The following is a 19779-nucleotide window of genomic DNA, read 5'->3' as shown; positions in this document are numbered from 1 at the left end:
TCACCGTCTAGAATGACATGCTACTGTGTGCTTAGAGATAATGTTTCTCCCCGGTTCTGTTTCGATAATATTGTTTGGTTAGAAATAGGAAATAGAGATGAACTGCCTGGGCTTCTGCTCACGGGTTGTGTCACAAGAGGCGAGTCTCTCGTTCCCACCACAGAGACCATGAATGTCAAAGGCGCAGCACAGCCGGGCAGGAAGCGCTCAGTGAATTGGGAGGAGTTCGTCAGAGCTGTGGCCAAGGAAAAGCTCTGTGGCACCCAGGCAGCCCTGCAGTGTTTGTAATTAGCTCAGCTTCCCTGTCTCTAGGCGGTGCTTGTTTTAGGATCTCACCACATGGTTTCAACCACTATTCACATTCTCTCTTCTCTTTCAAATACATGCACACATGTCTGTAGTTTCCCTTTCGTAAGTGTTTTTTGTCCTTATAAGAAAGAAACTGTAAGTCACAAAGCTGGACTCAATGTGGAAAAGCAACTTCCCATCTTCGTTACCATTTAGATCACGAGTCTGTCTTCAGGAAAGGGGTTTCTGGGAGAAGTCCTCTATGAACAGAATGGAAATTCCAGCTGGGTTTCAACGTCCAGACCTTCTTGAATATCATTCAGTGGTTTCCCACAGCACTCAGACTCAGGTTCACGGTGCCATGTGGTCAGGCCCCTGCCCTCCTCTTTACCACACTGGCCACTCTCCCTGGGTCTTCTCATTCTGGAAACACGCTGAGCTTGGTCCCATCCCAGGGCCTTTGCAGTTGCTGCTCCCTCACCTTCAGCTGTGCTCACCTCCAGATCTTCACACCTCTCTTCTTTTCAGTATTCAGATCTCAGCTCAATCTCACCCCAAGATCACCCTTTCTACCTGCGCATCTAAAGCAGCCCACTGCCCAGCTCTCAGGCCACACTATCACATTGCCTTGTATTTTCTCCAAGGCACCTAACATTACCTAAAATCCTCTTATTTACTGGGCTTTGTTTGTCTGTTTATTGCTCATTTTCTCTGCTCCATGAGAGGAGGGATGTCGTTGTCTTGCTCACAATTGTATGCAGTGTGGGGCTGCTCAATACAGATTTATGACCAAATGAAGGAGGAAACCAGCTCAATTTTCTTCATTTGAAGGCCAGTTAATTCTTTCAGCATGTATGTAACACACCCTTTTCCCCCTTAAAAATAATTTTACATGTGTGATAATCTCTGTTCATTAATTTTGTCTGGTAGCAGACAACCACTTCAGTTCACAGGTTCACGTCATTATTAAACTCAGGTTAAGTTTTCTTCTATTATATCTTTAAAGACTGCTTCTGTCTGCTCCAAAGTTTTCTTTAAAAACACTGATTAGACCTGTCTCTTATTGCTTAGCAAATTTAAATATCTCTCATCTCATATTTCAACTAAAATGCCATTTTGTCAGAGAGCCCAACCCTGAAACGTCCTTCTACTAAAGTGTCCAACACCTTCTGCCCATGGCATTTTATTGATATTTTTCCTATAATGCATATACCTCACTTAAAATGGTAACTGCAACTTAGCAAGCATACTTTTTAACTGTTAGTTATTATTATATTTTCCTGGTTTATTGTCAGTCTGTCCTATATAAATTTAAGATATATAAGAGAAGACACTTTTGTTCTTCTTGTCCACTACTGTATTACTAGAGTTTAGAAAAATGTGCCTATGTAGAATGGCATTGAACTAATGGCACTGAAAGAACTGATATGAAATAAATCATGGAATGAATTTATACATACATACATATATAGGTATATAAATCCTGGTAATATATAAATATATAAATATATAATATATAAATATATAAATCCTTTTTTTCAAGTAAATTGTTTTTTTCCAACTACACTGTGGGAATTTAGCAAGTTAATATGAAAATCTGTACATTATTAAAGTACTGATGTAGTAACTTATAATCAAGCAGTCAATGAGCTGCAAAGCTCACTTTAAAAACCAGTTGCTCTATACATTTAATATGTATACAATTACTTCTTGTTATTGTCAAAACTAACTTGGGACATGAAGAGTAAATTGCAGAGACAAACTTAATAAATTGACTTTGATGTAGTTGCTTCTGGAACTGAAGCCTCTTCGGAACACTGAGCTAAAATTCATACCTGAATCTTCTTCAATTTTTAATCGAATACTATTATGATAACTTAACAACAGAATTTCAAAGATAGCTCAATTTTTCCTGGACTCTAGATTCTTTTACACATCAAGGAACCACTTTATCTACCCAAAGGTATTTCTCTTTATATTGTATATCAGACAAGGGAGCTTAGAAGCCATGGAGGTGTTAAGGAAACATTATGTAATTAACATGAAACAAATCAGGGACACATGTCTGACTAAATTATTTTTTAGAATATCATAAGACACTATAAAAATGCACTGGAAAGCCATACTTAGGGAAAGCAGGCTAAATAGACAATGATTATTGACTGATTTGTAGTCAGTTCAAATCAGAATGCCCAAAGAGCTGTACCTATACAAGGTTTCCTTTAGTTGAAGCAAAAATAAACAAACAAAAAAATAATAAGAATACATTCACTTGGAAGATACACATAAATTTTAGGAAGACCTTTCTTTGCTTAAAAGTATTTTAAAAACCAGTCTTTGTCCAAAATTTAAAAAACAGATTACTAATGTATCAAATACACTCTGGTTATCTTATCAGATGAAATGCCTCCTTGCTTCTAGATAATTCTGTATTTACTGTCTACCTCCCCTCCATGTGTGAGGGCAAATTAACTTTTATGACTTACTCCTCATTATGTGGAAGTCTAAGCATTAATGCAATCTTTTTTAAGAGAAAAAAGGGCAAATCTATGAAAAATTTATTACTATTTTATTTTAATAGGTCTCACTCATGGCTGAGAAGTTATAAATTGATTAAAATATTTACTTAAAATACACTGTAAAGTTTATGAAAAAGACAGAATTCATTTACTGTTGCTTTACTATCACTCAAAATTTTGTGTTCATAAAATGTCTGAATTGTGTAGAATACAAATGGAACAGAGGACAAAAATTAAAAACCTATCGTTGAAAGACAAGTAATTGAAATAAAACTTGGTGACACTTACAAGCTAATACCTAAAGAGAAGGGGGGGATTGATAATGCAATCAACTCATTTACTTTATAAAACAAATGTTCTTAATTGGAGATAATTATTTCGTAACCCACCTCTGCATACTTCAACTTCAATGTTTTATGCATTTCTCGGAAACGACTGTAACGCCTGAATACGGTCCACGTCTCACCCAGGACAGTGATCTATTAACCAGGAAAAGCAAAATAAATCAGCATTAGTTGGAGGAAAAATTGGTTTCCTCTTATTTGTTTAAAATAATTTGTTTAATGTATACTGATGTGTATAAAGCTGATGACTAATAAGAACCTGCTGTATAAAAAAATAAAACAGAATTCAAAAATTCGAAAAAAACCCACTAAAACAATCATATAATTGTTCTTAAAAAATTTTTTTAAATTGTTAATTAAAACAATTTAGAAATGCATCTTAAAAAAATAATTTGCTTCAAATTAAACAAACTGTTTAATTTGTTTAAAATAATTCAAAAATCTGTTTGTTTAAATTTGTTTCAAATAACTTAAAAATTAACGAAAAGTGATTAGCATGTAAATTTCTGCAGAAGGGAAAATATTAATCTAGCGGCACAAATAAGACTTACAAATAATAACCGTACTCTGCGTAAGCACTGCATCTCTGCTTCCCAAATACGATTACGAGCAGCACGTGACTCTGTAAAGTGAGGGACACAGAGTTTCACGGCTTATCAGAAGTGTCCCTCCACTCTCCACGTGGGGTGCAGAAAGGACATCCCACAGCGTGACCTTTCTGTTACAGTGATGTGCCTACACGAAATGTTTACACTTTTATATAAAATGTCAGTGTTGGTTTCCAGATGCCACCGCAACGGACAAGAGAGAAGCAGCAGCAGAGAAGAAAAAGAAGGATGAGGAGAAGGAAGAGGGAGGACAAAGGAGAAGGAGGAGGACAAAGGAAAAACAAACAAAATCTGTCTGCATCTCAATGATCATTAGTATCAAAACCCACACTGTATTTTGCTTTGTTGCGGAGGAAGAATTCTCAGTCCAGCCTCTAACCAGTAGTGGAACTTACTGTTCCTATTGGATGGCAGGTGGACACTGGTGCCCATCAGTCACATACCAAGGTCACGGTGACCAGGAGAGGCTGGGAGACACCACCAGCCTCCACGGTCACACCTGAGGCACAGGCTCCTGATCAAGTTCCCATCTCATTCCCACTCTTCTTCCTCCAAGCTCCAGACCCATGTCCCTAACTGGGAGATGTCTTTCTTTAGATGCCACACACCAACTTCAAGGTCAGCCTGTGTGAAACAAATCCACCCGTTCTCTCCAATCTCAACTCTACTTCATCTCAGTGCATGTCACCACCATCCACCAAGCCACACCAGACAGACGCTGGTCCCCAGGTCCCCCCAACGTGCCACAGTCAGACAAGCACCAGGTCCTGCACCTCTCACCTCCTAGGCCTTCCTTAGCGCTCTACCCTTCCATCCTTCACTGCCACTGCCATCTCACTCTGGGCCACCAGGTCTCACGCGGCCTCGGCCAGGCCTCTCCCAGTGTCTCCATCCAGTTGCCCCTCCAATCCCTTCTCTGCACAATTGACAGGGGAGCTTTTTAAAAACTTAAATCTGATCATTCTACATCCCCCCTTAAGTCCCCTAGAAGCTTCACGCTGCTCCTACAAGAAGACCCAGATTTTATATTTGTACCCGACTGCGTGCAGCAGCCTCTCCTCCAGCCTCTCCTCCCGCAGGTGTCTCACTCCCTGGAAGCGCACACTCCTTCCCACGCTGGGCCTCTGCAGGGGCCGCGCCCCTGTACTGGAAACCTTACCCCGCACATTAGAGAAACGCCCTTCTCAGGCTGGTGATTCAGCTTTTGGTTCTCCTGCATGTATACCCCAGGGGTGAGCAGGAAAGTCAGGGATCAATAAACCACAGAGATCAGTAGGGGGAGGACACCCATGCAGGGAGCCTCGGGAGGAAGAGGGAGTCCTGAGTCTCAGCCATCCGCAGGTTCACTCACTTCCCCGAGTGGCAAATTAGATGAGTTGGGGTTATCCAAGGATGTATAATATTAAAACTTTCATTGTTCTGGCTCTATATTCATCATTTACAATAGTGTTTTAATTGTGGCAGGTTTCTTCTTGTGAGTTTCTTTTAAAAAGATATTTCTGTAAGGAAAAAAAAGTACGTATGTTTACAAAAAATCATTTAGTAAAAATAGTACCAATGTCACCAAAGCTTGGGAAACACTGCTCCTGGCAGCTTAGCTGGGGGTTTTCTCCCCAGCTCTCTCCTCCTCAACAGACCCCATTGAGCACAATTAGCAAAGGGGTGAGGGCTTCCTTAGGGCAAGAGCACAGCAACATGCCACCTTGGCTGGACGCAAACCAGGTGTCAAGGAGAGACCTGGACATGAGCGGGCGTGATGCTGCCTGCTTGCCAAGAAAGCCCAGGAATTAATAGAACCATACCCGTGACCCGGGAGTAGTAAGACGCAGGATGCTCACAGGGAAACCATCCTGTCCTGGGACTCTGGAATCCAGAGAAAGTCACAGAAGAAGCCTAGGTCTCCCTCCTCCCTCAGACTCTAGTGCTCCCTGGATCTCTGACTGCTTCCACTGTTCCTCTTGAAGCCACAGTCAGTCAAGTGCAAAATCCCCCCATCCTCAGCCTCTTCTGGGAATTTCCCGTTCATCTTCACTCTGAGAGCTGGCTCTCCCCAAGGGACCCCTTCCCCTGTAGCCATCTCAAGTAGGGACTGTGCTCTCCCCGCACTCTTCATCCTCTTGTGCTGGGAGGTTGGTAGACGCTTTTTTACTTCCATCCAACTTTCACAACACTGCTCCTCCGCCCTTCCTAAAACCCCACCTACGTGAAGCCCACACCTTCGGATCCTACCTGTACCCATCCTTCTCGCAGGCAATTCGCCTTAGTCACATCCCCGACTCCTTGAACGTCTTAGGTTTTGCTCACTGTCACCTGCTCCAACGCTATGGAACTCCTGCCATGAATCTTGGAAATTTCATCAACCAACAGACGATCCCTCCAACACCCCGACCTCCTGTTCCATGACCTTTGCCCTGGTTCCTCCCTCACCCAACTTGGAAACCATGGGCAATCACTACAATCTTTCCCTTGCATTCAACCTCAAATCTCTTTGTTCTGCTCTTGAAATTCCCTTGACTAAGCTAAACCACAATCTTGGTTAAATCCAGCTGTCTGCTTACTCCTGCCCTGTACCTGCAGGATGGGGATGAAGGAAAACATGCCACCAAATGGCTTCCTGGTCCTATTTTAAAGTCACAGTCACCACTTTGAGGTCAGCCTGGATGCCTCCAAACAGTCATACCACATTTCCCCATTCCATCCATTCTCCCATTCTCTTAGATAAGAGTTTTCTAAACAGTTTACTCCATCTTTCTCCTCACTCTCAGATGATAACCTGGGTTCCTATTTCACTGAGAAAGTGGAAACAATCAATAGAACACTCCCACAACCACCCTCAGCCCACCGGGGCCACCATCGGCCTTGTATCTCCTCTTCCCTCCTGCTACCGGGCGTGGGATGTACACCACTGCTCCTGGTTAAGGCCAACCCCTCTTCCTAGATGCTGGATTCTAGACTCCACGCCCTCCTGCCTTCTGAAGGAAACTGCAATCAGCAATTTTCTCTCCTCTCTCCTGCACCAACACATCCTCAGTCTCTACTCGATTATTCCAGCAGCATCTAAACTAGCTAGGATTTCTCTCACCTTAAACTCCCGCCTTGGCCTCCCTTTCCCTTCCAACTGCCACTCCATTTCTGTCCTTCCTATTATAACAAACTCCTTGCAAGAGTTTATTCTTTTTTTTCTTTTCTTTTTTTTTCTTTGCGGTACGCGGGCCTCTCACTGTTGTGGCCTCTCCCGTTGCGGAGCACGGGCTCCGGACGCGCAGGCTCAGCGGCCATGGCTCACGGGCCCAGCCGCTCCGCGGCATGTGGGATCTTCCCGGACCGGGGCACGAACCCGCGTCCCCTGCATCGGCAGGCGGACTCTCAACCACTGCGCCACCAGGGAAGCCCCGCAAGAGTTTATTCTTGATGTCGTCAATTTCCTTCTTCCCAGGATCCCTTCAATCCAGCCTCAGTTACTCAATTCCACTCAAACCACTCTCGTCTACTCTTACCGAGGTCATCAACGACTGCCACAGGTTACTTCATGCTAAACCACTGGTTCATTCTTGGCCCTGATCTGACTTGACCTATGGCAGGATTTGATGGAGCCGACAGCTCCTCCTTGAAACATCTTTTTCATCTGGCTTCCAGGCTGCTGCCTCTCTTACCTTAGTTTTCTTTGCTGGGATTTCTCTTCATCTCCCTGACCTCTAAACATCAAAGTGTCCCAGGGCTTAGTCCTTGAACGTGTTTGATTTTCTACCTGAGCTCACTCCCTTGGTGATCTCATCCCATCTCATAGCTTAAACTGATTCCCGGGATGCTCATCTCTCTCCCTTGAACCCAGACTCGTACATCCTACTGCCTACTTGGTATGTCTGCCTACCTGGATGTCTAACTGCATCTCAAACTTAACACGGCTAAATTTACCAAAATTAATCTCATCCAGACTTGCTCCCCCACCTCAGTAATGACAATGCCATTCTTCTATTTCCTCAATCCAGAAACTGTGGCATCATCTTTGATGTTCCTCCTTCTCTCACGTCTCACATCCAATCAGTCAGCAAATCCTTTCCACCACACTCCAAATATAATGAGAATCTGACACTCTGCACCATCACCACCATTAGCATCTTGGTCTAAGCCACCGTCACCTCTTGCCTGGACTACGTTTAACAGCCTCCTACCTGGTCCCCTCACTTCTCCTTCTGTCTCCCTCCCCTCAACATTCCCCTCATTCCTTTCTCAACACAGCAGCCAAAGTGATGTTGTTAAAAACTGTCAGATGAGGCCATTTCTTTGCTGAATGGGACATCTCCCAAGGCGTCCCATCGCGCTCAGTGTACAAGTTCAAGTTCTTGCACTGATGTACAAGGACCTCTACAGTTTGTCCCCTCCCTGGCCTCATCTCCCACCACGTTGTCCCTTGCTCACTCCGCCTTCCTTGCTTATCTAGAACCCATCAAACGTACTACACACTAAGTGTGGCCTCAGGAACTTTGTCTGTGACCTTTCCTCTTTCTGGAATCCTCTTTCCACATGACTAGCTCCCTCACTTCCTTCAAGTCTTTGCTCAAAAGCCACTTTCTCAGTGATGCCTTCTCTGGATATACCATCTCAAATTGCACCCCCTTACTCCCCATCTCCACACTACTTATTTTCTCTTTTCTTATCTTTCTACTAAGCACTTCTTACTACCTAACATGGTACAGTCACACCTCCGAGATACCGTGGGTTGGGTTCCAGACCACCACAGTACAGCAGATTGCAACAAAGTGAGTCACACGAACTCTCTGGTTTCCCAGTACCTATAGAAGTTATGTTTGCACTTTACTGTAGTCTATTAAGTGTGCAATAGCATGTCTAAGAAAACAATGTACATATCTTAAGTGAAAAAACACTCTAGCGCTAAAAAATGCTAACCATCGTCTTGACAATGCAGGGTTGCATTACAAACCTTCAATTTGTAAAACTACGCAATATTTGAGAAGCGCCATAAAACAACGTAATCTGTATATATTTACTTGTATGTCTTGTTTCTGTCTCTCTTCCCTACTAGAATAAGCTCCAGGAGAATTAGGAGTTTTAGCTGGTTTTCACTACACCTTAGAAGAGTACTTGACACATCACGGGCACCCTGATGAAGAGCTGGAGGATGGAGCCCCCAGATGGGCTTGTCTTAAGTGTACTCAGGCTTGGCAACAGTGAACCAGCAAGGCCATTGTTCATCTCTCTGGTAGATGAGATGGCCTCCAGCAAAATCAGGATATGGATGTGGATAACTGGACACCAGCTCGTGAGGCTTTGGCCAGCAGCGTCTTCCTCTTTTTTTTCTTTTTGGCCACACCACATGGCACGTGGGATCTTAGTTCCCTGACCAGGCATCAAACCCACACCCCCTGTATTGGAAGCACAGAGTCTTAACCACTGGCCCACCAGGAAAGTCCTGCCTCTTCTTCTTTGTTGCTTTCACAGCTCATTAATGTCAGACCATATTTTGAAATCTCTAATTAATTCAACAGCTACTTCACACTTACTTCATAATTTGGGTTTCACTCCCCTTTCCCACGGTGGCCCCAGAATGATGCCTTTATAAGGCATGGCAACTTCCCTGACAACTTGCACATACCAAGTCTCTGGAGGACAGGCGCGGCTGAGTGATTTCCCGGGGAAGCAGAATCAGGGCATTTGGGCACAAAATGATAAGCCAGCAAGAGGAAGATAAAGTCCCTGAGAGAGCCCCCAAAAGCATCCAATGCACTTGCTTCTGCTTCTCGATATCAGCCCCCAGTGCTCACAACGGGATGCAGGATGCAGGGGGACAGCAGGGGTGGAGCTGGAAGGAGACAGAGGAAGATGGCCTGACGGGGAGAGAGCTATCCAAAGCTGTGTGTTCCTGTGAATTGGGCTCAACGAGGTCTGTAAGGGGATCAGAGGGATCTCTGTCTTCACCACGTTACACTGGTGTCTCCAAGAGTCCCACATTAATGAAGAGGGTGGGGACTCTCTGGAACCATTAACACTGTATATAATTTCCCCAAAATACTGAACAAAGAAGATCATTATGGGTACATTTAGGGCAATGGTTCATGTTGTTGCCTCGTGTCTTGATATTTTAATAAACTCACATTAATAAACCCACATACAGATCTCAGCAGCTTCTGCCTTCAATTTCTCAGTCCATAACCTAAACCAGCGGTTCTCAAAGTGGGACGCCTGACCAGCAGCAACAGTTTCACTTGGGAACTTGTTAGAAATGCAAATTCTGAGGTCTCACCCACACTTCATCTGGAACTCTGGGGTGGAGCCCAGAAATCTGTGTTTTAACAAAATCTTCAGGGGCTTCCGACGCAGGGTGAAGTTTGAGCAGCCTTGCTGTAAAGCTCTGCGTGTTGCTGCCCCCAAATCAGATGTGCTGGCTTGTGGAGAACAGGGTGCATTCTCAGTTTAACTGCAACACAAGCTTAGAGCGAGGCAGAGAGAAATCTCCAAATTCTTTACCCTTTCACAAGCTTCCTGCTTTCCACTCGCCTCCATGCACTCCCCTGTCAAGGTCAAAGCCCTTAGCGTGGCATTCAGGACCTGTTCCCGGCTAACCCAACACTACCTTTTCTAACCCCTGCTCCCAGTGGATTAAAAATCTCACACTTCAGACAACTGGTCAACACAGGAATGGGGCACGTTTGTCGGTCTCTGGAAGGGTCTTTTGAATGGCCTCCTCAGTATCCACCCGTCCCGCGGCCTCCTGCTCAGCCTCCAGGGCACGTGTCCAACCACAGTCCCTCCCTTGGCAGCACCCCTGCTTCCACTCCTTTCTCCCTGGAAGAATCATTCCCTCCTCCGTGACTTCCCGGCATGCAGCTCACACTCTGCTCAGAGCACACATCACGGGACATTAATTATAGAATTAAACTTGTACTAGTTAGTTTATATAACCGATATTAATTATATAAACGTCTCTCTAACCTACAAGACTGTAAGCCTTCTAAGGGAGTGGGCCTTTGGCAGTAGCTGGGGTGGTGGTGGGAGGCCTCTCATTGAAGGAATAAACGTTTATTGAGCTACTAGTATGTGTCGGCACCATATCAGGTGCTGGTAGTTTTCCGAGAGATGTACTTAAGGTTAGTTTGCTTTTCAGAGAAGGTAAGGCTCCACTATCTTGGCTCCACTAACTCTGTTCTGGTGATATCTTTCAGGTTCATCTGAATCAAAGATTATTTTCATTAGTCACATAATGGCATCTTTTTTTTTGTTTTCTCTGCACTGAGAACAGGGTGCATTCTCGATATATTTGTAACCCAAGTTTATTGTGAGGCACAGAGAGATTTCCAAATTCATTACCCATGAAGTTTTCACCTGAATCCAGGTTAAATACAAGGATCACAAAGGCTCAGGTTCCCGCTTTTTATATAAAACACTTTAAGTCTCCCCTTGCCTATCAACACGTAAACAAGCTGAGCACAACGACGATGAGTGAAGACCAGCACGAGCACCACAGAAATGGTGCCCAAGGCAACCACGTGGCCACCTCCCCACAGGAAAACAGTCAGATCCCTTCTCTGTAACAGAGACAACCGCACTTTGACAGCTGGGGAGACAGCACACGTGAAGTTTGGGAAAACTACACAGGAAGTGGAAATGGACGCTAAAGTCCTATTTTGCCCCAAATTAAAACTGGGCATAGGATGAGGTGCTGATGCAGAGAGGAGGCACAGAAGGTCAGTACCCCCAAAGCATCAGGTCAAAACGCTCAACTGTTCTCTTCCATGCTGAAACCGCAGGGCGTCACTGCTCTGCGGCTTTGAGGACCAAATTCATTACTTCTCGCCCACTGAACGAGTCTGCTGATACAAATCCATCTCTTCTGGACCATAAAATGATCAAGTGCAACTTAAAACACCATAAACGTGTCCACAAGATGAACTGCATTCACTGTGAACAATTCTCAATTGAGTGCTTTCCACAAATTTATGTTATATACATATTTTGCCAGTTTAAGGACTGTCGATTTTAAGACCTGTCATCAGTATGTATTTGCTTGTGTATATCTATCTGTGTAAGAAGCAGAGAATCGACAGTTTCTCACCCAAAGAAAAATACTCTAACTGGCCCCAGGTAAGTAAGCAGTTACTCGTAGAGGTCTCCTCAACAACATTTATTTTTAAACAACATTTGGAGGAGCTACACCAAGTATATACAAATGAGATTCCCTGTATTTAGTAATAGCTTGAAGGAAATGGTCTAATACCACCCTAATATATACTAAAACAAGTTTTGCCAGATGTCTGCAAAACACAGTCTTGTGCAGTAACATGACTATGAACATGCTTGAGGAAATATGAATATATAACAAATATTTCAATCTGTATAAACAGCAAGCATTAATACATTAGATTTCATTAAAATCTCTTCAGACACATGTTGCAAATAGAGCTACCCAGGAGGTGGGAGGAGAGGCCAGCACCCCATTAATCACAGCTCGCCACCCAGTACCCCTCGCTCTGGTCCACCTCTAGGACGGCCCAGTCTTTCTGAGGACAGACAGCCCAGTGCTCTCAGATTTCTGAAGGGGATGCCCACACCAAGTGTGCCGCAACCGATGTCTGTCTCCAGCGTGATGCTCTAACCTCTCTCCGTCTCCCAGCCCCTCTTTTCTTCTCATCACTCACCGAGGGCTCAGGCTGGATTCCAGGTCACTCTTCCTGCCTCAAACTCCCTAGCTCCCTAGACCTTCTGGTGGGACCCCGTAGGAATAACCCCCTTCTGTCCTGTGAGCTACCCGGAACTGCTGCAGGCCGCCCTCATTACCCCTCCCCAGGAGGGCAGGACGCACTGACACTAAATGTACGCTATTTTAACTCTGTAGAGTCACTCCTACATGGAAATCCTTCTAAATTACATTTTCTGTGATGAGTATTTCCAAACGCTCTAGATTTTCAATCCTCACGGACAATGCTGTTTTACTGAGATGTTAAGGTCGCCCACACCCAACTCCGGAGCAGCCTCTCAGCCCATCTCAGAATGATGCTGCTACCGCATTCTTCCCCCCTCCCTTCAAGACCGCTTCAGCTTCACTTCGTCGTCGTCCTCTGCTTCTACCAGAAAGGAGCTCCTCCCCAGGGCTGGCCTCAAGTGGTTCTACTTCCTGTTACCAAAGCATCATCTGTACCCGTCTACCTGCGGGCCTGTCCCGGTGCCCTGCTGCCTAGAATGCCCCCTCTCACTTCCACCAAAACCTGAAGTCTTCCCGGGTGCCCAACATGACCCCCTTCGCTCCGCACTGTTCTATTTTCTGCGTGTTTCTCTCCCCCACTTCACTGACCCCAGAGTATGTGAACAGCTTATGCATCTCTTCTGTTCCTCAATATCTTGATACTTCTAGTATGGTCTTTAAAAAAATGTTACAGGTACCAAATAAATACTTGTTAAGTAATAAGTGACTGAATAATAAAGATAGCATCTGGAGCCCAGGGCCTCTTCAGTAAACTCTCCCCTGCTATTTTCTCATTCCCTTTCTGGCCTGAAACGTGGGCAGCAGAATGATTTGCATTTCAGGTCTTTTCTGATTTACCTGTAAATGTTTAAAGTTTTTGGACAATAGACGTTAGAGGAGACAGGGAGAGGATAAAGAATTGTAAAACAAAGAAAATGTCATTTACCAGATTCCTTTGAAAGAGAGGAGTCTTGATTTAGTGATAAACAATTTGGGGGTAAGAATGAGTGCGGGTAGGTGTGTGGAAAAAACTCCTGAAAAAAAACACATCAAGAAACAAGCGGTGGTCTCTGAACTGCCTTTATAGGGTGGGTCCTATTAACTGAAGAATTTTTTGTTTCTGAATGTCATGGTCCCCTGCGTACGCAGGTAGGCGTGGGGATACAGGCCAAGGAAGGGGGCTGGAGCTGACACCCCACCACTACCCTTAGCAGGGGGGCAGCAGCTGGAGTTCCCAGGGGACATCTAGGAAGCGGCGGGGTGGGGTGGGGGGAACGACACTGGTGCTTTGGGGAGAACATAATTGTCTAAGGGGGTATTTTCAGTTATTTGCTCTGAGATGTGCAATGTATTTCCTTCTCTGGTTCCCTAGGAAACTACAGCAAAGTTTTCTTTCTGGGGAACCCAAAGGAGTGCTGAGCTCTGTGGCCAAGTGGACACAAAGGAAAAGACACTGTGTCAGCAACCATCCAGGGTACTGGGGGCGAGGGGACAGCTGCCATTTGAACTGTGTCCTCCAACCATGTCACGAGCTCCTGAGCCAAGCTTGCATCCCCTCCACTGTACTGGGCTCTGTGAACTTGAACTAGAGCTCCACCAACTACAGAAATCCCGTCTCCATGGCACCTGCGGGAAGAAGACGGACCCTGGCAGGAGGAGATGCAGGGAGAGGGGAGTCTAAGGTCCAACCCTAGATCCGTCCCTGCCTGCTGGTAATGTGGAAGCGTGGTTATGGGGTTCACAAAGCCAAGCAGGTATAAGATTATTCAGCCTTATTATCTAGGAAATGCCCCAGACATCCCCTGTGTAGATGCATCACCAACAAGGTGCCTTGGAGTCTCTGGCTCCTGAACCTGGTCTGAATCCAGTGCACCACGTAGACAGGAGCCTGGCGGCTGACTGCTGGTTACGGCACCCTCCGCATAACAGGAAGTGATGCAAAATCAAACGGGGCTTTCTAGCTGGCCCAAATCTCAGCCTTCTGCAATAACTTGAGAGAATGGCTTCTTTATGCTTCAATCTCAGTACCTTCAAAATAGGGATAATACCGTTTATTTTAGTATACTTAGTTTTATATGGTAATTTGAAGGTAAACTTGAAAGAATGTACCAAGACCCGAATATTCTGGTAAGATGGATGCCTCTCAAATCTAAGATCATTACTAAGGAATACTTCTTCCTCCCCCTAACACCTCGGTAAAACAGGAGAGGAACTGGGGTATTATTCTACCTTAAAATTGTGAGAACTTGGGAGAATGACAGCCTCAGCAATTTTCCTGCAAATTACTCAGATACCCAGAGGCAAAGCACGGAATGCAAACTCTCTACGAGTCATCATTGGAGAATGCAATCATGTAAAGCTCTGGATTAAGACAGCCCTGGATCCTGACTTTAGCCCAGTCACTACTTAGCTGTGTGACTGTGGCTAAATTATGCAACTCCTCCAGCCTCAGTTTCTTCATCTGTAAAATGAGCTCATGACACCTAATCTATAGCTGTACTAAAAAACGTGAAGCAACGAGCAGAGTGCTGGGGCACTCAGTACCTGGTAACTCCTGCACCACGATCACGTTCCTAAAAAAGGCCTTTTATTACACATATTGAAAGGCCAGGGTACCTGTGGGCAGCAACTGCAGAAAGGGGAGTTCAAACCATTTTGTGATTTCTTTTAAAACAAATTTTACTCTAGGAAGAGATGTAAAACTCCCAGAATTCTGAAATGAAGGAAAGGAAATATTAATATATTCTTATAGCGGAAAAACAAACTTGAAATGGAAATCCAAGGTAGGATCACAAGGTGATGACTGCTTTTCTTCTGTGCTTGTGACTCAATCTCATTTCCTCTTCACCATTTCTCATGTCTGCAGCATTACCTCTGTGAGGATAAACAACTGCCCAAGCAACAGCAATATAAAAGATGAGTTGTTTTGTGTTAAAATAGGGGAAGTGAAAGTTGTTTTTTCTTATTTTTTTAGTGAAAGACAACATTCTCAAAGAGATGGGAAGAGTGCTTAAAGAAAAAATAAAACCTTAGGATAAAATATGATTCTTTTAAGGTTATTTCTTCCACTTGGTATTTATGTTTGAAAATAGTCCACAAACTGAGTATCTGAATCTAGATGGACCACAGCGCACGCAAGCCTCCATTTGTCTCTGCTCTGCTAATGCGCACGCGGGAGAACATCCATCAGTTACTAATAAGGAGAGATTCAGACGCCAACACGCAAATCCTTCTGAACATTTATACGCTATCAAGTTGGGAATGTTTCTGAAAGACGTATGTGTGTGCATAGTTTATCTACTAGGCTGAAATGGCTCTTATTTCTGTTCTGCCAAATAAAAAGACATTTCCCTGACTATAAATGTGATTTCTTCAGCTCCCAAACTGCACATTTTCTGGGCATTCCCTCCTTATGCCTCCTGGCAGGTCTATCCACCATCAAATTCTCCAGGTTTGTCAAAACGTTAATAGCGCCAATTTATATGAAGTGCCCGTGACTTGGCCAGAATTCAAGATCAAAGTTAAAGCACACACAAAAATAACAGCAACACTTGAAAACAAGTGAGGATTTGGAAGTGGCCACTTTTTCTAGGGCAACACTAGGGCCTCAACTTCCAAAAGGTGCAGAAAGTAGTGATAATTTAGAAGGTACAGTAAGATGAGTGCGCAAGGGAACCGGGATGGCTCAGAGGACTTAGATTCCATGGACATCTGGTACCTGGATCTACTTAGTAGCTGCGTGGCCCTGGGCGAGGCACTCATAATTTCCTCGTTCATTAACTGTAAATAGTATCCCCATTTTGGTACATCTTCCACGCTTGCGGAAGGGTCTGGCAAAGTGCCTGGGACGAAGAAGGTGCCTGATAGATGTCAGTGTAAAACATTTTACGCAACTTGGGGTATCTGGATTTCCACGTCAGATTTCCCAAGTCTGAAGTGTTGACAACTCACTCGAAAAGTTTTAAAGTCTGTTCAGGCCAAATAAAGCACATGATCCACCACCAGTGTGCTCCTGCCGCTGGGAGTTAATGCTGTTCCACGGTTTGTCGGCCCTGGTCCCCGGGTCCCTGCACGTGGTCCTTCAGATGTAAAAGCAAGATTCCAACTTGAACCTCGGCCGCCCTGAGGTTCTACCACTATCCCATCTCACCTTCAGGGTCTCTTCTTTCGAGGGAGGACCCGGCAGATGGGAGAGCGCTCCGGGCTAAACCTCTCCCGGGCTCTGGGACGCGACGGATGGAAATTAGGAGGCAGGACTCACAGACCTAAAAACTCAAAAAGAAAACGCCTACCACCGCCCGGGTGCTCAGGGATTACCCACAGGGTCTACAGGTCTGCGCTGGGCGTGTTCCCTGAGGTTAGACTTTCCCGCTGTCATCCGTTCTCCTGTTTCCTCTGCCTCTCCTTCTCCTCCTCAGGCCACTGACCAGGACTTAGAGAACATGAGCAGGCACGCGGGGACAGGAGGAGACTGTCACCGCGGTGCCTTCAGCAAGGGCCCGATGAGCACGCTAGCACGGGCTGCTTGCTTTTTGGGCGTCGTGTGTTCCACGTAGAGCGTGGAGTCTCGCATCCCTTTGGTCTGCGAGTGGACACAAGGCTGAGCTCCTGCAGCCACGTGACAGAAGGTGGGGACCTGTCCCCTCCTGAACAATACGAGGTGCCAGCAGCCTCCTTACAGGAGACGACACTACCACATGGGCTTCCAGGAGCAGCGGCTGAAGAGTGCCCGGGGGCCCAGGTGAGGAAGGGAGGGCGAATCAGTGATGAACCTGCCGACAGAGATGGAGCACGAGGGGCCCCCGAGGGGCTGATTACAAAGGACACCCAGCCACATAACCCCTGAGGCCCCAAACACGCTCTGCCCCATGACAACACCTGTGGCCAGCCTTGTGTGGGTCACATCACAGTCATCTGTACGGGGGCCCATTCCCAGCCCGGCCCGTGTAAGGGGTTGGGGCCTCACGGCTGCACAGGCTGACGAGGGCCCATGGAGCTGACACCTACGGGAAAGACCGGCAATAAACACGACAACGACCAAGAGAAGAAAATGGGACTGTGGCTGTGACGGGAGTAAACCGGATAACGGGGTGGAGGGGGCACTGGCGTACATGTCAACACTCGCCAAAGGAGACAGGAAGACAATCTCCTGTGAAGATTACTTCCGGTTTTAGAGGTATGAAAACTCTCAGGAAACAAAACGTTAAAAAAAAAATTACCAGCGTTAGATTATTTCTTTATATTATCATTTTAACATGTAAGTTAAAAGGTAGCGGATTTAAAACTATGCTGGAGACATCAGCTTATTTCTATGACATCAGAGTATGACAGCCTCTGTCAGCCATAAGCACAGATTTTGTGTCACGCTGAAATGCAATTTAAAAAAAAATTAAATTCTACCCAGTCTGGTCCTAGCTAACTGAGGATGGCAAGTATAACGCAGGGTAATTGATTTCACGTATCATTCGCTGAAAAGCAGTGGAAGCAGGAGTTTGAAGATGACTGTTGTGGTCCAGGTGGAGTTATTACTTGTGACGCCTATAGCTCCGCGCAAGCACGGACTGTGCAGGTATGTTCTGCTGACCAGCAGGCCACGTTCAACCACATTCAGCACAGAATGTGCTCTTCTCCAACAGGAGCCAGTCTGCACAACTTCAGCTCTTCTGTCTGTCTCTGACATCAGCTGGCGGGATGCACCTCTCTCAACATAAATGCGTACACAGTTCCAGAAGGTTGTGCTACTGGGAGACACTGGCAGGCATAACTGCAAGGGTAACAACAGGAACAGATACCCTGACCCAGGGGTTCTCACATGAGTCCTTCAGGGTCAATAAAGGGGGAGGTGACACTGAGATGATAGCTTTCTGTATTGTCAGAAGCAAACATCGAAACAGATACCAACCCACAAACTATGATGTATCCACACAGTGGATGCTGTTTAGCAATAAAAAGAAACAAATTACTGTTACACTTAACTACATGGTTGAATCTCCAAAAGGCATGTGGAGTGGAAGCAGCCAGACCCAGGAGAGTAAATGCCACCTGGTCCCATCCCCACCGCACGCCAGAACAGATCCACGTAATCTGTAGTTACAGAGAGCAGATCAGTGCTGGAGAAACTTTCTGGGATGACTGAAAAGTTCATAAATCTTGATTGGGGTGCTGGTTACAGGGGCGTACACATATGTCAAAACTCATCAGACTGCACTTAAAATGTGTGTATGTCACTGGATGTAAACTATGTCTCAATGAAGTCAATTTAAAAAATTAAATATGACCCAAACCCAAAAACCTTACACTTATCCATTCTCACAGTTAGTTCACAAAAGAAAGTTGTTTTTAATCCCCCAAATAGAGAAGATATAAAAGACAGTCTGTTTGAATTTAAAACTCTATGTTTCTCATTTTAAAGCCCAGTGATGGAAACCTCCTCAGGACTCATCGGGGATCAGAAGACAAGCCTTTGGGAACCACTCTTCTCTCCCTCTCTCCCCCCAGACCCCCTCCCTGCAGCCTACCTTGAGCATCCCTTTAACAAGGATCATGACTGCTTCATCTGGCAATGAACAGACCGGACTGGAGGACTGGAGCTACCAGGTTGGGGATTAAAATGAAATTGGACAGGAAGAAGGAATGATCTAAATAACTAATCAATTCTATCTAAAGCAGGGTGGGTAGGGAAGGGCAGGAGGCAGAGGGAACACGAAGGGTGAGGGAAAAGCTGAGAGACAGCGCTCTGGGGCTGCCACCCCTCCACAAGCCAGCGTCCTCCTGGGGATCTGTCACCTCAGTCACTGGGGACTTGCACCCAACAGGACCTGCGTGTGCCCGAGTCAGCTCAGCCCCTTAAATGAACCAGATACAAAATATCTATATACCTTATCATCATATTTTCCTTCAAAGAAGATCTGAGACTAACAGAACAGACTTTTCTAAAAATAATACTTTTTACCTTCCTCTTCTTAAAGCCACTGGCTCACCAAGAGAATTCAGCAGCAGCCAAAGTATGACCCTAAGTGTGACTACTTGTTCTAGAAAACATTGCCTGTGCATGAAATAAAGTGATGGAAGGAAAAGGCTGGCATAGTTCATTTATAAACTCAGAACACCAAGAGGAAATAAACAACCAAAAAGCTAAGAAGAAGACAAAACAAAACCCCCAATCCTCATAAAGACACAGTAGCACATTGAACGTCATTAAGGGGATTCCAAGGGTAAAATCTCACTCATTCCCGACACCTTATGCAGCACTTAGGATGTGGCCGGCACTGTTCCAAGCACTTCACATACAAAAGCTCCTACAGTCCTCAAACCAACACAGC

At 45.2% G+C, this 19779-nt stretch overlaps 1 protein-coding gene across 7 annotated transcripts in view; it reads right to left on the bottom strand.

Annotated features, from left to right (window-relative positions):
* The window catches only part of LOC111185022 (kinesin-like protein KIF16B), a 300702-nt gene that overhangs the window by 63541 nt on the left and 217382 nt on the right, over nt 1-19779 (bottom strand). For 4 of the 7 annotated variants that reach the window (XR_016387866.1, XM_022594146.2, XM_089896551.1 and 1 more), the window contains one exon: nt 3197-3286. Coding sequence is in view for 5 of the 7 variants with exons in the window: in XM_022594146.2 (XP_022449854.2) it covers nt 3197-3286 (90 nt within the window). In the remaining 2 variants the exon portion in view is untranslated. The other 3 variants (XR_016387865.1, XM_089896550.1, XM_089896553.1) reach the window with 3 other exon arrangements.

Source organism: Delphinapterus leucas, chromosome 15 (assembly GCF_059928025.1).
Source record: "Delphinapterus leucas isolate spDelLeu-1000000601 "Yukka" chromosome 15, BTC_Dleu_Yukka2, whole genome shotgun sequence".
NCBI lineage: Eukaryota > Metazoa > Chordata > Mammalia > Artiodactyla > Monodontidae > Delphinapterus > Delphinapterus leucas.
This window is presented reverse-complemented; position numbering and strand designations above follow the sequence as displayed.